This window comes from Mirounga angustirostris, unplaced genomic scaffold (assembly GCF_029215605.1).
Source record: "Mirounga angustirostris isolate CCGP_5_RB_7025 unplaced genomic scaffold, mMirAng1.0.hap1 SCAF_3, whole genome shotgun sequence".
Lineage (NCBI taxonomy): Eukaryota > Metazoa > Chordata > Mammalia > Carnivora > Phocidae > Mirounga > Mirounga angustirostris.
Genome location: NW_026991711.1, coordinates 44,753,930 through 44,779,623, shown reverse-complemented (window position 1 = coordinate 44,779,623; position 25,694 = coordinate 44,753,930). Strand labels below are relative to the sequence as shown.

The window sequence follows — 25,694 nt, the reverse complement described above, 5'->3', positions numbered from 1 at the left end:
TAATCTTTCAAAGACCCTGGTGCAATACCTTGTGGGAGGAAGGCAAACAGCAAAATTTGGTGAATCCAATGAGTTTTCTAATTTATATAGCCCCTCATCACAAATTCCCATCTTGCATTCAAATAGCTTCGCCCTGTCATCATCGTGACTGAAAACCTCTCCTAACAGAGGTGAATTTCAATAGCACAGTGTCTCACAATCAAAGAACATTTATCTCTTTTAAAAAGAAAAAAAAAAAAAAATCAAAAAAATACACAACTACTTCCCAAATGTAGCCTTTAGACTTTAAAATACAGTCAAACCTCAATTAAGGAAAAAACAGTAATATAAAACTCATTTACAGAAGGTACTTATTTACAAATTTTATTTTGTCCCTACCTCAAAGAGGTGGTTAACTAGTTCCTCATTATACAGCCAGTAAGTGAAGATGTGAGATTAAAAGCCAGATTTTGTCTTCCAACCCTGAGTTTAGATGAAAACACACCACCTTCCTACAACTTACATTTAGGTACTGTTTTATAGTTTGTTTTTTAAGATAGGTTTTATTTTTTAGAACCATTTTAAGTTTACAGCAAAATTAGGCAAAAGTTCCCAAAGATTTTTCATATACCCACCCCGCCCCACAGGTCTTGCGTCCCCCACGATTTAGTCTAAGCAAATCTGCCCCCATATTCATCTCTGTGCACCAGTGTGTTCCATTACAACACACCGTTCTGGTTCTCCTACTAACTCCTTGACTGTTCCTACCAATTCTTCTATAGTTCCTGTTCTTCAGTCCCACCTTCTAACATTTCCATGTTGTAAGACTCTTTCTTCACCCCTCTGTTGGTCTCACTTCTCATGTCTGATAGGATGGTATCTTCCACACCCACATGCTTCAATCCCATTCATACACTGATGGTGTCCAAATCCCTATCACCAGCTCAGCTTCTCATGTGAATTCCACACAGCTAATTAGTCCATAAATGTATTTCAAATGCTTAATGAACATTTCTCAAGGAAAAAAAAACCAACAAAACCAGTATTTTTAAAACCAGTATTATCTTCCCCCCTACAAACTTTTTTGAATACTGCTATTCTTTCTAAAGAACTGGCTCAAAAAACAGGACTCCTCTTGCTCTTAAACTTTCAGTGGCTACATTTAAAGGCTACACTCATTAACCTAATATCTAGGAACCTCCTAGGACTCACCCCAGACTACCTAATTCCCATATAGTAAGTAATAGAATGTGTCTGATGTGTTCCTCAAAGTGGTAGGTGCTAGACATAGAGTTTAACAGAACACAGTCATAGCTTTTAGTAAGTTTAGTGTCTGGTGGCAAAGTAAAAGCAAACTAATAATCCAAAATCTATGAAAATTACCACAATAGAAAAACAGATTGCAGAGAGTGATTCCGGGAGGAAGGATGCTTGACCCCAGGTTTAAAGAACTTGAGTAGTTAGCTGGGAAGGGGAGCGGACACTTCAAAGACAGGGTCTAGCACAGTGCATAAATGACAAGCAACCATGTGTCAGTGCCATAAAAGGAGGGAGGAAAAGAAATTGCAAGGGATGAAGTCATTTTTTTTAATAAAGATTTTTATTTATTTGAAAGAGAGAATGAGAGAGAGAGAGCGTGAGAGGAGGGAGGGTGAGATGGAGAAGCAAATTTCTGGCCGAGCAGGGAGCCCAATGCAGGACTCGATCCTGGGACTCCAGGATCATGACCTGAGCCAAAGGTAGTCGCTTAACCAACTAAGCCACCCAGGCGCCCCAGGGACGAAGTCACTGATGTAGACAGGAATGAAATTGTTCAAAGGAATTTTACAATAAGCCAAAAAGGTTTCCCTTTTGCCTGAAAACCAAGGAGAGTTATTAAGAGTACTTACAAGAAATTAACATGATCAAATCTGCACTTTGGAAAACCCAACCTGCAGCAGGGTGGAAGGTGGAATGAAAGAGAAACACCAGAGGCATGAAAACGAGTTTAGAGGCTACTGCAGTTATCCAAGCAAGAACTGAAGGCCTGCCTGAACAAAGGAAGAAGACAGAGGAATGGGGAAGAAAAAAAAAACACAAGGTTTTTTTTTTTAAACAATCTAAAAAATTAGTGTACAACTGAACATAGGAAATGAATGAGCGAAGCATATCTAAGATGACTATGGTGTTCTATTGCTTTGCAAACTGGAAACTAAATATTAGAATTTTAGGGGGGAAAATAGGGATATAAAATACATGGGGAAAGGCTTTTTTTTTTTTAAGTATTATTTTAGAAAGCGAGAAAGCGGGGGGTGGGGGGGGGAGAGAGGGAATCTCAAGCCAACTCCCCGCTGAGAATAGAGCCCAAGAACGCAGGGTTAGATCTCCCAACCCACGAGATCATGACCTGAACGGAAATCAGGGAATCGGATGCTTAAGTGACAAAGCCACCCAGGTACTCTTGAAAGGGCATTTTTAGGGAAAAGAAAAATGAATTTGGTTTCAGAAGTATTAATCTTGAAATGCCTATAAGAAATTCACAATAAATTTCCATATACCTCCTTGGCTATCTCAGCCTGTTGCCTCACGTTAGCTATCAATCACTTCCTTGGGTAAGCCTCCCTTGACCACCCAAGACTAGATGAGAAATCCTTTCTATAGGCTTACACACAGCATTGGGTTTAACTACCATAACAGTTATTACACTGTCATATAAAAATATCAAAAGGCACTATCACACACCTCAGTAACATTCACCAACTGGAAACTTATTAATAGTGAGCTGAATATTTTATTCATCACCTTTCCAAAGCCTTACATTTATAACTAAACTCAATAAATATTTCTGGAATGAACAGATGGAGCCAATTCCTGTCAAATCTCCCTTTATATGTTGTGAATAAATATGTCAATATCATATATTAAAGTTCTTCAATCTCCCAGCATGAAAAATCTTTGAGAGGTCATGTTCTCTATTCTCCCTTTTATGACTGCTCAATGTTTACTGCTGCTTAGCAAGAAATAAAAAATTCTTATGAGAGTAAAAATGAAGTCTTTTTCACAATACAATATGTACACTATCCTATCTCATATGGCTTAGAATAAGATTTGGAAGGAAAAAGGATTATTTATTGGAACAAAGATAAAACTACCAAAACTACCAGAGCCATAATTAGTATACTCTAAAAGAATTTATTAAATTAACTTGGCCTTACTTAAAGTATCTCTATTACTTAACAAAGAGAGGAATTTCTACATCCTACCCTATTAAAAGGATCAGACAAAATATAAACTTTGCTTTAGCATTTTTATAATATCTATAGTCAAATCACAGTAGCCTTGGGGATAAAATGAATCTCCATTAAAGACATACTTTATAAAAACAGACACGATAGCCTTCTTCTCCAAAAAGAGTTACTGGAGCAATATTATGCTTACAAAATTACACGCAAAAATGTCAAGAAACACAGTTAAGGCTGAGGCTCTGCTTAATTTCACTCCCTAGGGTAAATGTATTAGTGCATCTATACAAGAACGTTGATAATTCAATATTCTCTATGTACTTTCTGACATTTCTGGTCTTCATTTTTCAAATTTATGCACCAAAATAAAGAATGTGTCTAGCAACTATGATAGCTTCCTGCCTAAAGCAAAGTATTTACATGTGTCCTTATAAAGCTATCAGAAAGAAGTTCTTGCTGATATATACAAAATGGTATGGCAATAGAAATCTTTTATGGAGCAAACAATATTTTCTGAATATACCTAAGACATAACTTCTGACTAAAAGGAGACAAGTAACCTTGAACAAGGTCCTTCTTCTACTTAAACTTTACAATTTTAAAACAATATGTTGAGAAGGGTATCACGTTTAGCAACATTCATATATACCTTATACCTAAAAATGATTATAAGAGCAAATTTACACTATCTGGGATGCATCCAAACCAAGTACTTGAAAGTTTGCTACTACTTTCTCATGAAGACTTAAAACAGTAGAAAAGTAGAGAGCTTGGAATACAAGGTCAGGGTGAGGGGTCACCCTACAACATGATCACCTATCAACTGTAACACATATGACACTTAACTTAAATGATCCATTAATTTGTCTACTACATTACTGCAGGGCAATGACAGTATCATATTCATAGCTGTAATCCTAGTCCGCAGCCAGAGGCCCAGGAGTTAATCATCTCTCACTAAGTGGTGAACCTCAGGACTTCTTATACAGGACATTTACAAAGTTTTTCATAAATTCCCAGTAACTTATGGAAGACTGTCTACCATTTGCAAGTTATATTATCTTAAAAGGTTATAAAAATGTACAATTCTCTCAAGATTCATTTGGGTCGCGGCGGAGTGCCTGGGTGGCTCAGTTGGTTAAGCGACTGCCTTCGGCTCAGGTCATGATCCTGGAGTCCCGGGATCGAGTTCCACATCGGGCTCCTGGCTCGGTGGGAAGCCTGCTTCTCCCTTTCCCACTCCCCCTGCTTGTGTTCCCTCTCTCACTGTCTCTCTCTCTGTCAAATAGATAAATAAAATCTTAAAAAAAAAAAAAAATTCATCTGGGTCGGGATAGATCAAAAATGTAGCCTCTCAGGCATGGTACCAAACACATAGTAAATGTTCATTTAGTGTATGTTCATTCAGGTGCTGGTAGTAGTAATTATCATTTATTCCTCCGATGTGAGAAACCAGCCACAAGAATTTAAAACAGAGTGACTACTTAAAATGTGAAGAAATGTAAATTTTTCAAAACAGAGAAAAAGTCTAACAGATACATACTGAGCAGAGATGAAACCACAGAACCCCACCTTAAAGAAAAGCAGAGAATGACTGGATGGTCAGCAATACTACTGGGAGGAAACAAACAGAACTGGTAATATTGGATACTTTTCACCTATAAAAATGACAGTTTTATATGTTCAATTAAATCTAAGGAAGCAACTTTACTCAAAACAAAAATTAACCTTCCTTTTAAAACTTTTAGACATAATTTTGATCTTAAGGGCCTAAGTTACAGGAGTTCTTGAGGAATACTCCAATCCTAAAACTTTGAGTCTATATATTTTGTTCATTTATTCATTCACGCATTTTTTTTTTTTTTTAAGGTTCTGAGGGCCAGGAATTGTTCTAGGTGTAGGGACAGTGAATAAACAAAATCCTTCAAACAAATAAACAAACAAAACAAAAATCCTTCCTAAAGTTTACTCTAGAGGAAGAAAGAGATAATACATCCACGGACACACAGGTAAATACATACACCATGTGGCATGTCAGATAATGAATACAACAGAAGAAAACAGGGTTGGGCGCCTGGGTGGCTCAGTTGGTTAAGCGACTGCCTTCGGCTCAGGTCATGATCCTGGAATACTGGGATCGAGTCCCACATCAGGCTCCCTGCTCAGCAGGGAGTCTGCTTCTCCCTCTGACCCTCCTCCCTCTCATGCTATCTGTCTCTCATTCTCTCTCGCAAATAAATAAAATCTTAAAAAAAATTTAAAAAAAAAAAGAAGAAAACAGGGTCAGGGTTGGGAGTAGAGAGTTAAAATTTTTAAATATAGTAGTCTAGAAATCCTCCTCTGGGATGGCATTTGTGCTGCCTAAAGGAGGTAAGAGAGAGAGTGGGAACACCAAGCAAAGTCCCTGACGCAGAAGCATGCCTGAGGAGGCTCCTCATGGAGTCTTGCAAAGTTGGTCAAAATTACTTACTTTCTTGTAAAGTTCCGATGCTTTCTCTTCAAACTCTTCCAGTTTAGCTTGATCTATGCAAGTATCTGAAATTGCGATAATTTTTTTTTTATTCCAGTACTTCTTAAAATCATTAGGGACTTTAAAAGTTCAGAAGGAAAATCATGGAAAAGAATTAGAAATAATGCCAGTAATAAAAAATGCAAAACAGAAACCTAACACTGGGATGGAGAAGGATTTTCGAAGTGTGACACCAAGCCCATAAAATAGAAAGGTAAAGACAAACACAACTTTAATTTCAAACTATTAGACAAAAGGAGGAGAAAGTTCAAATATAAGAAAGAATAGTCTAAGGTTTCTATCATCAATCCATAAATATTTTGAAGATGATGATATCCAGGGCGCCTGGGTGGCTCAGATGGTTAAGCGTCTGCCTTCGGCTCAGGTCATGATCCCGGAGTCCTGGGATCGAGTCCCGCATCAGGCTCCCCGCTCTGCGGGAAGTCTGCTTCTCCCTCTGCCTCTCTCTCTCTCTCTCTCTCTCATGAATAAATAAATAAAATCTTTTAAAAAATTAAAAAAAAAAGAAGATGATATCCAACACGAGCTAGGAAAACGGGCAACAGTAATGAACAGAAAATTAGGAACAACAAAATTAACAACTGCTAACCCATATGAACAGGTATTTCACTTTACCTAACACAAAAATACAAATTTTATTTAATGAGACACAGCAAGGATTAAATGATCCATAATGCCAAGCGTTGTAGATGGCACAGAGAAACTGACTTGTCTACACTAGTGTAATGGAAGCATAATGAACTTTGCTAATGATAACTAGTTAATATGAGGTAGTATGTACTAAAATTTAAAATATGCATTTTCTTTCACCCAACAATTCTATTGTTAGGACTGTGCCTTTAAGGATGTTCTATTGTTAGCCAACATCTGGAAATAAATGTCCATCAATAATAGATTAAATAAGCTACAATATATATGCACACAATGGGATACAATGCAGAAGAAGTGATTCATATAGATTCCCCGTGATATAGTTGATCCCTTTTTTTAAATAAAAGTAATACATAAACACAGTTTTAAAAACACATTACAGAAGGCTTATGATGAAAAGTAACAACAAATCACTATATTAAAAACTCAATTCCACTTCCAAACTGCTACCTCTTACAGTTCTTCTTTTATCTTCTGGCAGTTACCTTCCTATCTCTAAATAAAATGTATATACCATAATTTCTTGATTTAATACATTATAGATAGCTTCCTATTAAAGAAGATGAAAATGGTGTTCCTTGTCTAATCCTATTTAATAATTTTGCTTTCTAAATTGGCTGGCTCTGGAGCACTAAATATTTAAAACTCTGACCTCTGTTACGAAAACAACATCTCCTGATTTCCACTCTAATATATGAAGTTATCTGTACCCCATACTTTCCAACGTTTCTCTACCCTAATATCCGAACCCCAGGTCTTCACGCTCACCTATTCACGTGAACACACTGACATTCTCTTCTCTAAGTCCTTTGTACTGTGTCTGTAAGTCTTGTGTAAACATTTAAAATCAACACATACAAGGTACTTGTTATAACTATGTAAATATGGTTCACTCATAGAGCCAAGCAGTAGTCATGGCGTCTATTTCCTTCTCAAGGGTTCAATATCTAAACCTCTCATCTACTCAAGAAAAAGCATTCCTAATGGCCAGGTGGAAGCAACTGGATTTTCAGATACTATTCAAAATTGTTCCACATTTTAGCTTGCTTTGTATTTACAGGATGTTTTTCCTCATTTCTCTATCCCTCCCACTACCAGGAACTTCTAATTGCTTCTCTTCTATGGAGGGAAATAAGCACTTTCTTTATCAGTGCCACTAATATTCCATACCTCTTACTGGATTCAAATATCCTATGAAGAAAAAACCACCTCACTCAAATAATGGATATTCTTTTCTCATGTTATGCCAAAATTTGACTTACACATACTCCTTACACCTTAGTTGCTATGTGGGATCACGTATCAATGACTATTTTGTTCTATTACTTTAAAATCCATGAATTCTTTACCCATGCAGAATTTGTATCAGGCACTGGAATGTGGAAAAGAGTGGTTTGCAGAGTCATGCAGAGTCTCCAAATGCTGACACATCTCATCATATAGGATCAAAATAATCACCAATGATCTCATCAGAAACAAATTTGAGTACTGGGAAGCTCTCAAGCTAACAGTAGCAGATGCAAGTTTTCCAAAACTCAAATTTTTACTTGAAAGCTTGAATTTGATCATTGGTAACAAATTCTACCAGTTGTTTTCCCTGACCTGGTTCATTTCATTTTTAAGAAACGTGTGTGCCAAAACAGTCATGCCTGAGTAGCCCCAGCTTTTCATGACAATCATTCCTTCAAAGCAAAAATCAGCCAATTCAGCTCACAATTTAAGCAAATACACAGCTATATGCTCATTGTACTTTGGGATGTGGAAGTGCTAAATGTGTAAAGACAGTTCGTTTTGTCTTAGGGGATATTAAAGTAATGCGTACTCGAGGATTCGATTTTTAATAAAATAGTGTTTTCCAGTTATCAAGGACACTCAACTAAAACAGCAGTTTTTATTGTTTTGTTTTACTCAGAGTGAGGAATACGATGGCTACTAACACGGTTTGGTGTCACTTACTGCCTTGATTCCTAACCAAGTTCCAGCAGTTTGACCCACTATTATTTTCATCACCAGCACAAGTATCAAAACAAAGGAAAAGGCAAATAAGGTCTTAGGATTCTTAGGATCCCCTGAAAAGGAGGGTATTGAGGGCCCTCAGGACTCTAGGATCACACCATTAGAAGCAATGCTGCAAACGTGACCGGCAGGGTAGGGGATAATAAAAGATTTCCATTTAAATATTAAATACTCACCAACAAAGTGACTTAAATCTAAATCTAGTCTTTTTCGATATGTGAAGTCTGGATCCATCCCATCTCTATGCAATACAATCTGAGATACACACTCATCAATTAATTTGAAGTATTGTTGCCTAAAACCAAGAAAAAGAATAAATGTACACCCAATTTATTAGTGTAACTTTACGTCAAAACAAAGTATTTTGGTAAGCTCGATTTCAAGTTCAGTAATTTACCTTTGTACAGTTTCAACAACTGACATGTCAGATTTAACACAGGAGAGTAAATACAATGGTCATCACTTTCCTTCTAATGATCTTAAGATATTAAATTTTTATCTCTTTTAGCAAATATAATGCTTTAATGATGATTAGCTTACAAAAGTCAGAACCTTGACTTAATTAGTAAACAATAAAAAAGATGAAGTGATATGTGCTTAAAAGCAATCCTCAAAAGAGATCAACCTACCACTATACCATACTGAAATATCTACCACTATTCATTTTATTAACACAAGCCAAAACCCATACCTTTTTTTCAAAAAAAAATTCTCTGAAAGGGTCTTAGAACTATACAGTATACTATTTTTAGAATGTTTGTGGAGTCCAATTAAAAACCGATACTGTAAATTATATACAATACCAAATGAATATTTCTTACTCAAAAGACAACTGAAAAAATTTAGTACATTTTCTGTCCAACAATTAAAGTTTAACTAAAATTCCCCAATAGAGATATTTTCACTACAGTCCACCTATGTTTGTTCTAAGCAAAAGAACATCCCTTAAAACTTAAGCCAACAAATTTAAAAGAAATACCCAGATTTAAAAAAAAAAGAAAAAAAAAGAAATACCCAGATTATATTAACAAAACCAAACTGAAGTGACAGAAAGGGTGGGTGCTATCTCAGTGAGGTCAGTCCTTTATCCCCAAGCCACCTCTAAGACTTATTTCTTCCTTCAATGACTTTTAGCACACATTTCCTCTCCCAATCTTTCTCATCGTGTATGTGATGGTGCCTCTAGTCACTTGAGCTCCTCCTCCCTAGAAACCGTGACCTACTTGTCCTTCATCCACTTAACTCACACCTAATAAATGACCCATTATACTGAATAAAATTCACAGCAACATTAGCAAAGATGACAAGTGGTCATTGACTCATAAACTAAAAATATTTTAAGACACTGTTCTTGGGTACATATCAAAGCAAGATAGTATTACCAATGCTTTCCTCAATGTTCTAAACTTTTTTCAAAAAATTAGTCTCCCATTCCCTAATGCTTTGCCATAATAACCAACCACATTTACAGTTAAGGTACATAAACTGCACACGTTCGTATCTATCACATTTGAAAACCGAGATGATGCATCCCATTCCTTTTTTACTCTTATTTAATATTATCCTAGTGTTGGGTTTGTTTTTTTTTTTTTTTAAGATTTATTAATTTGAGAGAGAGAGAGAGAGGGAGAGAGGGCAGGGGGAGGGGAAGAAGGAGAAGCAGATTCCCCACTGAACAGGGAGCCCGACTTGGGGCTCCATCCCAGACCCTGAGATCATGTCCTGAGCTGAAGTCAGATGCTCAAATGACTGAGCCACCTAGGCACCCCTACCCTAGTATGTTTTTAACACAAACAAGTTTAAATTAACAACATATGCTATTTTAAGGCCTTTTAAAAAAAAAATTTTCACTTCCACAGCTCCCAATGATAAGCTCATTTACAAAGTAGCTGAAATTTCATGCAAAACCTCTTTCAAGGCAACACTAGCAAAAAAATAATGTACTTCTGGATTCCAGAAATATAAATCTAGAAAATAATCTCCATGAGCAATGTTGGTGAGTTAGTAAATATGTCAGAAGAAAATGTGAATAACCTAATTAAGGGATGAATATAAATTGTCATTATTTCACTGATACATCATTTTTGCTGGAGGAATTTTAAAATCTTCACTTGCTCTTTAGTATTTTTACCAAATATCAAATTATCTCCTATGCACATTCAACTAGCATAAAATTTTGCACATGTAAGCCATTGAGTATTTGTTACAGAATTGAATTTGATTTTCTACTCCACCCTCCAATTTTCTTTCCGCATTTCATTTTTCTTGGGGGCAAGAGCTACCTCGTTTTGTTTTTTTAATATTTAATTTATTTGACAGACAGAGACAGAGCGAGAGAGGGAACACAAGCAGGGGGAGTGGGAGAGGGAGAAGCAGGCTTCCCGCTGAGCAGGGAGCCCAATGCGGGGCTTGATCCCAGGACCCTGGGACCATGACCTGAGCTGAAGGTGTACGCTTAACGACTGAGCCACCCAGGCACCCCAGGAGCTACCTTTCATGTACATTCTCCAATCAAGTTCCACTTCAGTAAAATTTCCTCTTGTTCCAAATGGGAAGGTGAGCAAACTTTCTAATTTCCCTATCCACTAATTCTTTTAAATGAGAATATCTTACGTTCTAAAATAATGCCATTTATAAAAACCTTTAAAAGATTATATCAGTATGTGTTTAGAACGTTCATTAAACAAAAAATGTTCAGATAATCAAAGATTTCTAAAAGGTAAAATCCAGGTCCACCTATGATAGTGAAAACCGAAAGAAATGAAGCTAAAACCAAAAGAACAAGATTCATAGAACTACACACCACTAAGTGAAAGTTTTACTGTATGTAAATAAAAAGCTGAATTTTTAAATGAATGTATGAAAACTTATGTAAATGACCCTAATCTGACTCAATCTTATAATAAAAATATGTTCTAAGAATAAATAACAATAATAAATATCCATGAGAATTTAGGAACATGGGGAAAAAAATGGATGGAACAGTCTTGATTACAGCAGTCATAGGAAGAATGATGCCTTCTCAGGGACCATATATGGAACAAAGACCAAGGTCCTTGGGCTTAAAGAGTCAAGGAAGAATGCAGCATGGTTACGTATCAAATTAAAAATGTGATACTTGAAAAATGACCAAAATAACTAACCTTCTATACCTCACTAATGTCACTCTGGTGATACTACGGTTTAATATTTTTCTGAGACTCTTAATTCCACTGAAGTGATAGGATTGCCTGAGCAGGTCCTAGGAGAGTTGAGCTTTTCAATCTGTTTTAAAGGTAGACAACTGCATATGCTCTTGGAGCACCAATTAGGGATTAGGGTAAAATTAAGGGATCAAAAGTAAGATATAACAACCCTGGCAGCACTGAGACACACTGAAAAACTTTGAAAGCAAACAATATTCTTGAATTCTTGAAAACTCAAGCAGCATCAAACAATCAGAGGTTGACAGAACCAACCACACAGGGATCAAGAAAAGGATGGGGTTACTTTAGAGCAAATGGAAGTTTCAATTTTATTTTTAAGAACATTTGGAAAACATATTAGTATAATTAGCAGCAAGGTACCTCTGATATTTAACAATATTAATCAATGTATTAATAGTTTTAATCAATGTATTAGTACTTTTATTAATAGTTTTGCCCATGTATTAGTATTTTATATTAGTATTTACAAAAGGAGATAAGATGAATGATCTATACTCATCCCAAAGAACCTAGTTTTACTTTTTTTTGACTCTTATTCTATTCACTTGTCAGTTATATCAAAAGCCTAAATTACACCCTCTGACATCACCCAGAGGACACAGCCTGAATGAGACATGTCTAGCAAATTCTTCTACATGAAATTAGAGTAAGAAAAGACATACTACCTGAAGTATTTGAAAATGAAATTTCAGCAAAGCTAAATTAAAGGCAACAAAAAATGGTTTTATATTCAAGGATCTCAGCTTCCCTCATAAAACAGTAACAAAGTGCAAAGAGGATATAGAGAACATTTATTGAGAATACACCATGTGCCAGATATCTGGCTAGGAGATTTACCCATGCTATTATATTCCATCTTCACAACTGAGCAACTTAGGGGCTAATATCTTTACAAAGCTACAGATAGACAACATACAGACGGGATAAACAATCTGTTAAACTTCAAGATGGCTAAGATATAATCAAACTTGAAATGTCATTTGCCTAGCTTTTCTGATACATTAGCAACATTAAATGCAACTATATTATCAAGGCACTTGCTAGCTACTTACAATGTATTATCAAGGCACTTGCTAGCTAAACACTAATAAAAGCAATGTTTAGTACCCTTCATGTAACTTATAAAAAGAAACATATCAGCATCATTCCTACTACCTAAACACTAACCAGAATGTATTATCCATCACATGATAAATTGGTAATTTGTTGCTAGTTCGCATTTTTATTCAGGTGAAAACTTGTTACCAACAATCTGCTGGAGCTTAAAACATAACAGTAATATCATTTTACCATCACCTGTCTAAATATATGCCCAGAAGAAACGCCACATTCCATGAGTCAATATTAAGACAGAAATAAAAATCTGAAAATTATTTGCTTGCCCAAATAAAACATCAGGTGATTTTCCCAATTAATAAAATTTTATTAGTGAGAGAAAACATTACAACATAGCTTCTTCTTACCTTATAAAATAATTCCTCTTACCTTATAAAATAATCATTTCGAATCAGCAAAAGATGCTGAAGAATAGAAATGAAATATCCCTCCGCTCTAGTTTCCTTAACTGAGTTCCACACCATGTTGTAAATATCATATGCTTCAGTGAATTGATTAAGGAATACACGATTTATTTATCGTCTACACCAAACAACTGCAATAACATGGCATGGAATCTACTCTGTAAGGCTTCAAAAGATTATTATGTGCCTTAGCCTAAAATAGGCATCATGTATATTTAACATCAAATAAAACACAGGTATCCAGGATTCAGAGTAGAGGAAAACATTTTGCAAATGACAACTTGACCTGACACTCCCTGGCTTCTCCTCCATGATCAACTCCAAACATGTGCCTCTCTCAAGCTAAGATGTTGCTGGCGGCAAGGGTAATGGGCAGCTGGTTGTGAATACCATATTAGGTTTTCAGAGTGCATTTATCAAGAGAGCTGGTGCCAGGCATTATCCACCATGGAGAAGCCCCAGTGGAGGACAGAAACCTGGTGGATTTCTGGAAAAGCACAGAGATCTGTAGACCCACAGAGTTAACAAAGGCCCATGTGAGTGTGCCCCCAAGGTGTAGGGCAGGAGCCAGCCAGCAAGCTAAGGATACCCTACTCCCAATGCTGGAAAGCACTAGGGGAGGGGAGGTGCCAAACATGAAAAGAAAAAAACAGTGTATACACACACACACACACACACACACACACAAGGCCCTAATAGAATCCATCTGTAGGTTGTAACGTTGATTTACATATGCATGTACTCAGAAACACACACAAGCTAATAAAAAAAAGTTTATATAAAAATCAGTGATTCATGTGTCTGATGAATCACAGACCTGTACCTCTGAAACAAATAATACATTATATGTTAAAAAAAAAAGAAAGAAAGAAAGAAAGAAAAGAAAAAGAAGATAGTAGGAAGGGAAAAATGAAGGGGAGGAAATCGGAGGGGGGAGACGAAACATGAGAGACTATGGACTCTGAGAAACAAACTGAGGGTTCTAGAGGGGAGGGGTGGGGGGATGGGTTAGCCTGGTGATGGATATTAAAGAGGGCATGTTCTGCATGGAGCACTGGGTGTTATACGCAAACAATGAATCATGGAACACTACATCAAAAACTAATGATGTAATTATGGTGATTAACATAATTAAATAAAATTTTTAAAAAATCAGTCTGATTCATAAAGGTTTGACTTTCTATTGTTTATATAGAAATGGCTTCAGAGGTTTGGTTGTTTGGGGTTTAGCAACAGTTTTTCCTATTTCACTAATTTCAGAACAAAAGGATATTCAAGTTCAGCTCTAATATCTTCAAGGCGATGGGAGAACTCAAGCAAATCTTCTTCCTTATGCTCATCAAACACTTTAAGCTGGATATCCAGGCCATCGTTCTTCATACATTTTAAGTTCTAGAGTTATTAAATAGAAATGACAATCAACGGTTTTCTTTTTAATAATGCAAAAAAGTTAATGAAAACATATAAACAGTAAACCAGCCATTTGACTGGATTTATAGCATTCAAACACTTAAAGTGTTAAATAATACTCATATCTTATCTGTATTTCACAAATTTTTATACTCAAGCCTTTTTTCCCCACAGATAAATTATTCTTGAAGGTAATTTATCTAAATTTCCCCCTATTCAAGTACTCCTCTAATTTAAATATTAATAAGGAGACTGCAGGGCACTTACTGGCAAGATCTCTTTCAATCCACAACGCATAAATTCATTTCTGATGTGGAGCCTGAAGTCCAAATCATCAGGAGATGTAACAAGGGCATTGATGAGCTGCATACACGCTACCTACAACAGATTGCACAGTGAGACTTAGGCTCAGATTCCAACATTAAGAAAGAGTCATAGAACTGAAATATCAAGGTTTTGTTCTAAGAATCAAGTATCTTCCTTCAGAGGAGAACCTATTAAAATAATAATCTGTATGTAAATTATTTTAGTCAATTACAAATTAAACAAGAAATACTTCAGTGGAGGTGTTTTGTTTTGTTTTGTTTTAATTTTTCATTTGTTTGGGAGTTCTTGTGGAATAAGAGACAGAAACATTACGCACTGGCACTACTCCATAAAAAATTCACTCTAGCCCAAAGTTAAGTTCTTGTCCAAAAATATCACTCAACGCACATACAACACAAAACTGAAGATCCTAGTTGAAAAATTATAGATCTCTATTGGATATATAATGCTTACCTAAAATAAAATGGTAACTTGCCATTCATCAAGAGAAACCTAAAGTCCCAAACACTTCAAGGTCAGCAAATGTCCTGAATCCGGTTAATGGGGTTGTTATAACCAAAAACTATCTTAGGAACACCGAACAATTAATTAGAATTACCCAAGCAATGGTTCTTACACTTTGGCAAGCATTCAAAAATAATATATGTCATGTTTATTCCAAAGGCATAAAGAAATTACAGAGCTAATTAAATCCTTTAGTATATACCTTAAATGATGAAAGTGTAAAAATCATGTATTTTCCAGGTATTTAACACTCCAAATTTCAAAGTGGATCTACTTTTTTTTTTTTTTTTTTACCCCCTGGCTGAAATTTATCTTTCATTATCTGAAATCCATATAATCAAAGCAAAAGAGATTGGAAGCAAAAGAGATGGTCTCTACAGAAGCAAAGTATTCTTTGTTGCTGATGATGATGTTATTTTTCTAAGTCTACATTCTATCAGAGTCTAACAAAAATAACTGGCTTACTAATCAATATGTTTAACCTCATGCTGTTCCCTAAATTGTCCTTTCCCCATCCCTTAAGGCAAGGTTTATATGAATTTAAAAATGCCTTTTTTTGGATTAAGACACCAACAGGGGTCTCAGGTCCTGCTGGTTGAAATATATCGTAATTACTGTATTTGCTGTCTAAATACTAAAATCTGACCAGCATGCCTCTACTGTCAAAACTTAAGACTATTTAAACTGGAGGAAGGAAATGTGTCAGAAGATAAATAGGGAAAAGGGAAACATTTAAAATAAAAAAAGAATAAACTTAAAACAGAGGCTACCTTACCAGTACACATTCATTCAGCTATAACTGGCTCATGTCACAAAGTTTAAAATGCTTTCTTTCCACCTCCCTGCCAGTCATTACCCAGTAGCCACAAATAGTTTTTCAGCAATAGTATGCGGTTTTAAAAGATCTCAAAGAACATTTAAATAATGTTTCTCTACATTCAGAGCAATTAAGATAGTGTTAGTGGCTAGGTTTCTGGAAAAGACATGAATTATAGACAACTCAAAGCAGCAAAAAAAGCAGTATAAAAATTAGCAGGAAATAGGACTTAAATGTAAAGTAAATATATGCAGAACAATAGCAGCATGAAATTGAAGAAAAAGAAGGGGAAGGATAATCCAAATTCTTTTCAGGAAACATCCTGAAAGGCAATTTCCTAAAAAAGGAAAAACAGAAAATTGACTTAAGCTGAAATAACGAATTTAATTATCTAAAATCCCTTCCCAATTCTAATGGTAATTGGCCATTATCATGACCTATAACCACTCTAACAGATGTCATGTAAACATAGATCTATGAACATATACAAGCATACAGCAAAATGTAGTGTTTCCTTGCAGAAAAATAATTCTATCAAGGTAAAGATCGAAGAGTTCCTTCTAGGTTATTAACATGTATACTGAGATACACAGACTCATTTGATCATACAATTTCACACGAATATAGCATACCAGCAGAAGCAGGTTCCAATATAGCATCTATGTCATTGAACTCAATTCCTACGGACAGTGGGAAAGGCTCAGGAACTATGAAGGTAAACAAGACATATTGCCTACCCTCATGAAGATAGATACAATGATAGACATACATTATGTAGAAGAGAACATATGTTCCACATATAACGGTAATATGGAGAAACTAAAGACAAGGACAGCTGGTTAACAGCAAGGCTCTTAAGGCAGCCTAAGTGAAGGACCGAGATGAGATGTTCTAAGCATCCAAAGAATTAACCGGTTAGAGGACATGGGACGTTCCATTGAATTACAAGGAATTCCAATATCCTGAGCAGTTCGCAAGGGTAAGAAGGGAGAGAGCAGTGCAAGGAGTCGTGAGAAATGAGGCTGGGCAAGAAGACAGACCAGGTAATGCACAGACTTATGTGCCAAGTCAGAAAATTCAGGTTCAACTGGAAACGGGGGAAACCACAAGGGATTCTATGTAAAGGAGAGGGAACAGTAGAGGTAACAGTATAAGTTAAGAAGCTATTGTAGAAGGAACTTTAGTAAGCAATGATGAAAGCTTGAACATTCAAAATGTAGGAGAAACTGACAGAATTTGACAGCTGGGTGGACATGGGGTTGACTCAGAAGAATTCACAAGACTGCCTCACCTTTGTTCTTCAACGAGATAGGAGGTGATACCATTAACAGAGCTATAAAATGCAAGGAGAGAAACAGGTTTTAGAGACCTGGATAAATCCCGCTTTTAAAATTTTGAGATTGAAATATACTTTAGGAGGGGCACCAGGGTGGTTCAGCTGGTTAAGCATCTGACTCTTGATTTTGGCTCAGGTCATGATCTTATGGGCATGAGATAGATCCCTGCAGCCAGCTCTTTGCTGAGTGTGGAGCCTGCTTAAGATTCTCTCTCTCCCTCTACCTCTGCCCCTCCCCAACACTTTCTCTAAAAATAAATAAATAAATGAATGTACATTAGGAATCATTCATTCTTAAAAAAGAAAAAACAAACACAAAACACTAGTTATTGGGTACCTTGCCTATGTCAGCTGGGGATATTAACAGAAGCTCAAGGAAATAATGGCATTGTAATATTCATCATAAACAATCACCATGCTGCTTGATGTTCCAAAAATATAGCCTATATAATCTCCATTAATTTGCATTTAACATATTGTTTCAAGAGCATCACAAAACGGGGGCGCCTGGGTGGCTCAGCCGGTTAAGCGGCTGCCTTCGGCTCAGGTCATGATCCCAGGGTCCTGGGATCGAGCCCCGCATAGGCTCCCTGCTCAGCGGGGAGCCCGCTTCTCCCTCTCCCTCTGCCTGTCTCTCTGCCTACTTGTTCTCTCTCAGATAAATAAAATCTTTAAAAAAAAAAAAAAAAAAAGAGTATCACAAAACGTACTTCTCTGTGGAATAGATGAGGGTAAGAAAACAAAGAGCTTCTGTCCTCCTAGAAGCATCCTAATTTAAAGCTTCTATCTTTGGACATCAAAATACAGAATTCACTCTCTGTGTACCTGTTCAACCATTTCATTCCCTCCAAGCCTATTTATTGGTGCCCACTAAGCATTCTCAGTGCTAGAGATACAGCTGTGGAAAAAGACAGAAATCACTCTCAGAGATGAAGAGTCAAGACTGACTCCAAGGTTTTTGGCCTGGGCAATTCGAAGGATGGGATTATCATTGATTAAGGTGGAAAATAAATCATTCATTTAAGATGGGAGAAAGAGGCTTGGGAAGACAGATCAGAGGAGTTGGGTTTCAGAGATGTTAAGTTAGAAATATCTATTAGTGACAGGCATTGAAGAAAAGTGGAGAAGGAAACTGGCTATAAGAGACCCAGGTTCAAGAAAAACATGACCACAGCAACTGCACATAAAACTCAGGGTCTTACATGGAACCACCCAGAAGTAGCCAGAGAAAAAAGACGTACAGGCACTGAGGGGGCATTTCGATTGCAGGTTTTACTTTAAAGGCTGGGGAAATAAAGTAAAAAGGCATCAGTGAGGTAGAAGAAAAAGGACACTTGGGTACCCAGGAATTATGGGAGGAAAGTGTCTCAACAGAGAGAGTGATCAACTGAGTCAGAGGCTCTAATAGGTCAATAAGATGACTAATAAATTACTACTGCATTGGGCCAGTTGGTGACTTGACAAGAACAGTCTCTATAAAGAGACAGAGTTGTTGTCGCAAGTAGGAAAACACCTGCCTTCTCATGTGTACCATATGCAACCAAGACGATTAAAATCGGCACTGAAATATTCTTCCTCCAAACGCAACTTTATACTTTAGAAATACTGCTTATTAACCTTTGGTCTCAGTAAGACACGTCTCTTTAGGTGTTAAATCATGTACTCAGTTCTAATGATTTGGAAAGCGGGTAGGGCAAGCTCATTTTGTTAATCTTGTCTCAATTATCAAGAAGGAGCCTTGCATGAGAAAAGTATATCTAGCATAACTTGTAGCTGGAGGGGTGTGTGCGTGTGCGTGTCCGTCCAGGGCTCAGGAGAGCTGAAGGCTTCCTGGAGACCAGCAGCAAACCGAAGGCGCACTGCAAGGACTGTGGCCCGCCAAGCCCACAGAGCAAGCCGAGGAAAATGAGCAGCCAGAAGTGTAATTACAAATCGTGGCAGCAATGCCAGTAATGCGGTAAACTAGAAGGCAGAGACACACAACAGGGGGCAAAGTAAATAAACTGTAAACAGAAATCTCAAAGATCATCAATATGAGGGATAGATCTGGTCAAAGGCAATCTCAGGAACGAGGCAAATGATCAAAGAAAAATCATTAGACCTAGAAAGAGGTTAATGAGCAAGACACGTGAAGGAACATGCCACCATCTACAACACTTCATCAGCAGAGAAGCTTTCTGCCCTTGAAAACAGTCAGGTTTCTTCATCTGTGAATACCCATCACCTAACTTTCCTCTAGTACACAATTTAACTTACTCCTATCACCATGCTCAATGCAAAGATGAGAGAAAAAATAAACAACTTTATGCAGTTGTAAACTTTGACCCAAAACCTCTGACTCGAATGAAAGTGAAGCACAAAATTCAAGGTACTCTAACAGGCGTGATGCCTGAGGGCCAAACACGAAGCTCAACCAATTTTTTCAAAGGCCACCAGAGCAAATGCTTTCTCCGTGACTGTGCTGAAGGAACGGAGAAGGTATCCAACAGCCCACGTAAGGATATTCTTTAGAAAGCTCACACTTGGGTCAACATGTTCGTCCTCAATACAGGTAGATGTTTTTACAAGTAAAATGATGGCTATACGATCCTGAAAATATATCTGCTTTATAAGCTAAATTCACATTATAAACAAGTACCAGTCAAGTACTTACATAAAAATTCTATCAGAATCTGTGAATAATTATCATCTGGGCCTGGAAGATGCAGCTTACACTGCTATTCATCTTCTCTACCCCATAGCAGAAATCATCTGTTTCTCTTTGCACAATCAAATTTCATATTTATCAAGTTAAAATGAGTAAATGATGCTTACAGAGAAACAGTTTGCTGCTAGTGCAAAGAAACTCCAAAGAATTTAAAAAGCACAGGCGTTAATTCAGAATAAAAACTAACCAGGCTACATTATGCAGACAAACACAGAAACAGTAAAGTAGATCAACAGATATAAAGTTCTTTCTTATTTAGACTTCCAATGGACTATTCTGTAAATGATAGACACAGTAAGAGAACAAATCAGAACAAGAGGTAACCGCATAGCTCCCATACAAACATGGAGAAACAAAGTGCAGGATTCAAGAAGCTACAATTTATATAAATGGGAATACTGGAAAAACAAACGGATTTTTAAGTATTTATTCAGACACTCCCCACTGAGACAGCATTCATTTCTTCTGTGTCCTCCCATGCATTTTGCTGGAACTCTTCCTACTGCATTTTACTTATGAAACATTAGCTAGCTTTAGATTCCCAAGTATAAGCTTCTTAAGGGCAGGAATGTACTTTAAGATTTTATTTATTCATTTGACAGAGAGAACGAGAGCGAGCACAAGCAGGGGGAGGAGAAGAAGGAGGGGGAGAGGGAGAAGCAGGCTCCCCACTGAACAAGGAGCCCGATGTGGGACTCAATCCCAGGACCCTGGGATCATGCCCTGAGCTGAAGGCAGACGCTTAATCGACTGAGCCACCCAGGCGCCCCGGGCAGGAGTGTACTTCTGTATTGGTCTTGTATAACTCAGTGCACAGCAGTCACTGAATAATTAACTAATTGACTACTTAATTATGAAACTCTGTACAGTTACCTTTGGAGCATGAGGTAAGTTTATCTTTCTGGTGATCTACCGTAGCATAAGTGAAGAAATTTATATTCTAGACAAAAACTTTCACCGCTGATTTACACTTAGATGTGTGCTCCCTATAACAGCATGAGTTCACATTAGACTATTATTCCACTGTGTTTCCTTAACGTCTTAGCTTAATGGCATATTATTTACCAGTCCATTTCAATACATTTAACATTTATATTAATATATTAATCCTACTGATGTAAACCTCACGGAGAGGAATTAAAACAAATTGATCTCCACATCCTTCTGGGATGCCCCAACACTGGCCCTAAATACAAAAACTTTCTACTATCTCTATTCTTCATTTGGTTCTTCATTAAGTATGAGGACAAGTTACTTGAAATTGAAAATAACTTCGGTTAGTAATTTGGCAGGGAGGGGGCAGTGGGGATATTTGAAACAAAAAGGAATAGTAAATTAAGATAGAACTATGCATTATAGTAACATCTTTATTTGGTCTCAAGCAAAATTAAACCTGGGAATATTTTGAGCATTTAAAGGGGTATAGAAAACAAAAAGAAAGAGAAGCAAATAAACTTGACTATATCTAAAAAGTCATTTAAACCTATGATTTGTTTCAATGTCATATTTCTCAATTATTGCCCAGTAACAAATTTCAAAGTACAGTGACTATAACTCCATTAAAGGTAATTTTTCCTACTTACTGAGACATAAGAAAATGTGACCCAATCAATTTTGCAAATATCTATTGTTACTGAACTCAATGAAATCCAGAAATTGAAGTTTTTTTGTTTTTAAGAAAAACTGTCTTTGTAGCAGCCACAGGAATGCAGTTCTCAATCTCTAACTGCAGGGAGTAAAAACAACCAACAGCCCAGCCCCAGCTGCTACCCTGGAAAATCCATCACAACAGGTGAGCTGAGGCCATACTCCCCACAGGCTTCTCCCAGCCAATGTCTGAACACAGCAAGAATACTAAAATGGGACACAAGGGGCTTTGGCTTGAGGATTCCCCAACAACCCTGCCAAGTTCTCCTGGAAGTATAGAGCAGCCCAAGACACTTCCCTCCCTTCACCATCCTTCCTTCTCTCCTCCACCTGGCATCAGGTCTGCAGTGAGCTGGACATCTCCCCACCTCCCCCCAGCCCTCTCCAGGCCCTCTCCCTAGTGCCATGCATACTAAATCTCTTGCTTCTCCAAAAGACCCCGATTAACACAGCCTTGGTCTACCAAACAAGTTTCAGCAAGAATATCATTTCCAAGTTGTCTGAGTCATAAGTAGTATAAATGAATCTTCACATTCAACAGGACACTTTCACTTTTTCTTCCTGTTCTCTAAATGTGAGCACCTTATGCACTTCAATATGTAACCATGAGGTATTTAAGACCACGTGCATGCCAGGTGTCTGGATGTGTTTGAAATTTGATTTTCCTCTAATAACAGTTCTAGAGATACTAAAGACTTGGATTATATTTCTGCCTTTTGCCTCTCTGAAAAATACCTTCTAGGGTAGAGCAGTATCTCCCGTGAGAATCCTAGAAAGACTGTCCACTGACTCTTGTAAGGATATCACCTACCACCCTTGTCCTATGTCCCTTTAGTCAGTAATTAAGGTAGGAAAAATACTCTGTAGTATCATATGAACCAAAATGAATGAAGGTTTTATTCTATTCAATGTACATCAAGGTACAATGAATGTATAGGAGAAATACCAAGAGGATCAGACTGAAGGCAAGAGGCTGACAGGAGAAGGTTTGGTGGTCTCTTCCCCACCACTGGACGCTGAGTCTCTTACATTTCTGTGTGCATTCCAAGTAGAGGCACTGGTGGGCCATCTTCTGGATGTTCTTTCCGAGGATGTATGAATAGCAAATAGGTAGGCGTGCTTCATGTCCAGTATAATAAAGATAATATCTCTTTGGAGCAAAAGGCAGACACAATTATGACCCACTATAAAGATTAAGGTTTTCTAAACTCAGAGTTTCTCTCCTATAGCACAAGATGACCTCGCAAACAAACCAAAAGCAAGGACTGGCCTCAATTTTATCCTGAACTGAGAATCCTAAAGTTTATCAGCCAGCTGGGAAGCCACATTGAAAACAATATTACCAAGTAGCCACCTGTTTGATAAAGGTCCCAACTGGGGGACCCCAATAACTACAAATAATACTTTCCTTCCAGAAGCACCATGTAGACCTTCAAGACTATATATGTTATGAAGAAGCCAGGTGTTAACTTGCTTATCTCTCCAAAAACACTGCCTTTCACCTCAGAGCTGATCCTAAGAAATGTTCAAGCATCTAAGCAAACACTAGTCCTCAGACAGTCATGAAGGACTCTCCAAACTGAGGCTACCATTGGTCCTGCAGAAAAAAGTAACTATGTGTACCCTGTAGGCATTTATCCCTATGATGGAAGTCACCCAATTAGAAAAGGAGCTAAGATATCTGTCCCTGATTTTAGTTGAAGTTATCAATGATACCTCACTGGCCCTGGAAAGCATTCGGCTTCAACTCACTAGCCAGGGTTGTTGTAGATAAAAAAAAAAAAAAAAATTGCCCTAGATTTCCTTCTTGCTGAACCAGGGGAAGTCTGTGCAATCACTAATACATCATTCTGTACCTGACTACCCCAGGCAAAGTGGAAAGATCATTAGAAAAAATTAAGAATAAAGACTTCTGGTGTTCTAAGTTAGACCCTGATGGTCTGTGGGATTTGTTCAGCTGACTCCATTTGTTCAGCTGACTCCAGGAAGGCCTGGCTGGGGTCCATACTGCATGTTGGCCTCAACCTGCTGCTTGGAGTCTGGTGAACCAACAGCCTTAATTAAATACTGTGAGACAAACTGAACTGATTTCATCATCACCTGCATCGATCAGAATTAAGTGCTGCCCGTGATGTAAGAGTTGAATTCCCTATATTCGGGGTTTCTCTCCTAAAACACAACCCACTGCAACTGGAAATTGGGGCTGATACAAAGCTGTCCTCAAACCACTACTGTTGCTGTGGATAGTGAAGTCCTTTGTTGTTGACCCAGGGATTCACGTCTTCCCACAGCACCCATAAACCTACGGCAGACTAACACGCTAATATACAAGTAACGTAAAAAGCACAGACCCTTCATGTTCTTGGCACTTCCCCCTTGAGTCCAAGAGGACTGAGAGGAAGACACCACTGGAAAAATGTAGCGTGCTGTCACCACACCTGAGTACAAGTGCACAGAAAAGCAAACATCCACCCAAAAAACTCTAGGATTCCCACACTCTGATTCCTTTCCTGACAAAAATCTACCACAATTCAAACAGTCCCATGACCAACAGCAAGAGTTTGGACAAACTCTAGAATCTAGCTCATGTTTGATGCTCTAGCAAGGCTCTAAAAAGAGAAGGGACAAGACATACATAGAAAAGAAAAATGAAAGAAATGAAAATAACAGAGGAATTCAACACGTGGTTGAAACTAGAGATTGGCTCACTCACACTTCTTCCGACCCTCTTCTAGTGAGGAAGACTGAGCCAACATGAGGGGACGATCACACATCTCCAGACTGGACCACGCGAGGCAAGGTTTGCTGCTGCATCGCCCTGTGTCCTAGAGTGTCAGGCGCTGACCAGCATAGAACGTTGGGAGTGGCATGTCCTTAGAACATTCCCACATGTGGTGTAGCACTTCTACATTGGCCAACATCATCCACACAGAGTTCCCTGGGCCTGCCAAAAATTCTGTTAGGGATCCAGTACCACTTCCTGCTTCAATTACCCACAGTGGATTATGCTGCTTGAATCTGAAAACCCTTCTCTGATACACTTGAGAAAAGTAAAGTCTGATATTTATATGAGTACTTTCTTTCCTGACAGGTAAGACTGTCTAAGGCCTGAAAATAATTTTAAGTTATTTGTGGCATTCATTTTTTTCACTGTCTTACTATACCATATGAGTGGGAGGAATGAAAGGATGTTCAATTTTATCAGAAACATGGGCAGTCACATTATCTTATTATCAGACTCAAAAAAAATCTAACAATCCTCCTTTAAAAACTACTTTGTTATAGTTTTCAATAAAAGAATGAGAATTTTTATTTTACTCTCATTTTCTCCAATTTAAAAGCAATCGGTTCCTATTTTATTCAGCAATAAACAAGTTATATTTTTAATTTGGTGATTTGCTAATATAAACCAGACTAGTACATTTCAATAAATGCAAATTATGTGGGTAATGGTATAAAATGGCACTTAGAGCAATAGCTTTATGGGAAAATTGATAACCAGCTAGCTCTAAAATATACTTTACTTATAGAAAATTCAGAAACACCCAAAGAGGAAAGTATTTTTAGATATTACTAACAGGTTGCTTGATCTTTTTAAAGGACATAGAGAACAACCAGCAGTCCCAGAAAAGACAATCTACTTACTTCCCCACACCCCCTAACTCCCTACGTTAGCTATCTGGAAAACAGTACCTTCAATCCTAACTTAAGCTTTCCACCTGCTAGCTTAGGCTTAGTAATAATGAGAACCTTCCTTCAAGAGTAAAAACCCAGAACAAAAAGGTTGAGTAGGAAAATAAATTTAAAAAAAATTTTTCCCATC

General features: G+C 37.4%; 1 protein-coding gene across 5 annotated transcripts in view; it reads right to left on the bottom strand.

Annotated features, from left to right (window-relative positions):
• The window catches only part of DIAPH3 (diaphanous related formin 3), a 486,464-nt gene that overhangs the window by 313,912 nt on the left and 146,858 nt on the right, over window positions 1-25,694 (bottom strand). For all 5 annotated transcript variants that reach the window (XR_010409980.1, XM_064586024.1, XM_064586023.1 and 2 more), the window contains 5 exons: window positions 14,801-14,911; window positions 14,397-14,515; window positions 13,089-13,205; window positions 8,574-8,692; window positions 5,671-5,735 (listed from right to left, as the gene is read on the bottom strand). Coding sequence is in view for 4 of the 5 variants with exons in the window: in XM_064586024.1 (XP_064442094.1) it covers window positions 5,671-5,735; window positions 8,574-8,692; window positions 13,089-13,205; window positions 14,397-14,515; window positions 14,801-14,911 (531 nt within the window). In the remaining variant the exon portion in view is untranslated. The remainder of the gene's footprint in view (window positions 1-5,670; window positions 5,736-8,573; window positions 8,693-13,088; window positions 13,206-14,396; window positions 14,516-14,800; window positions 14,912-25,694) is intronic.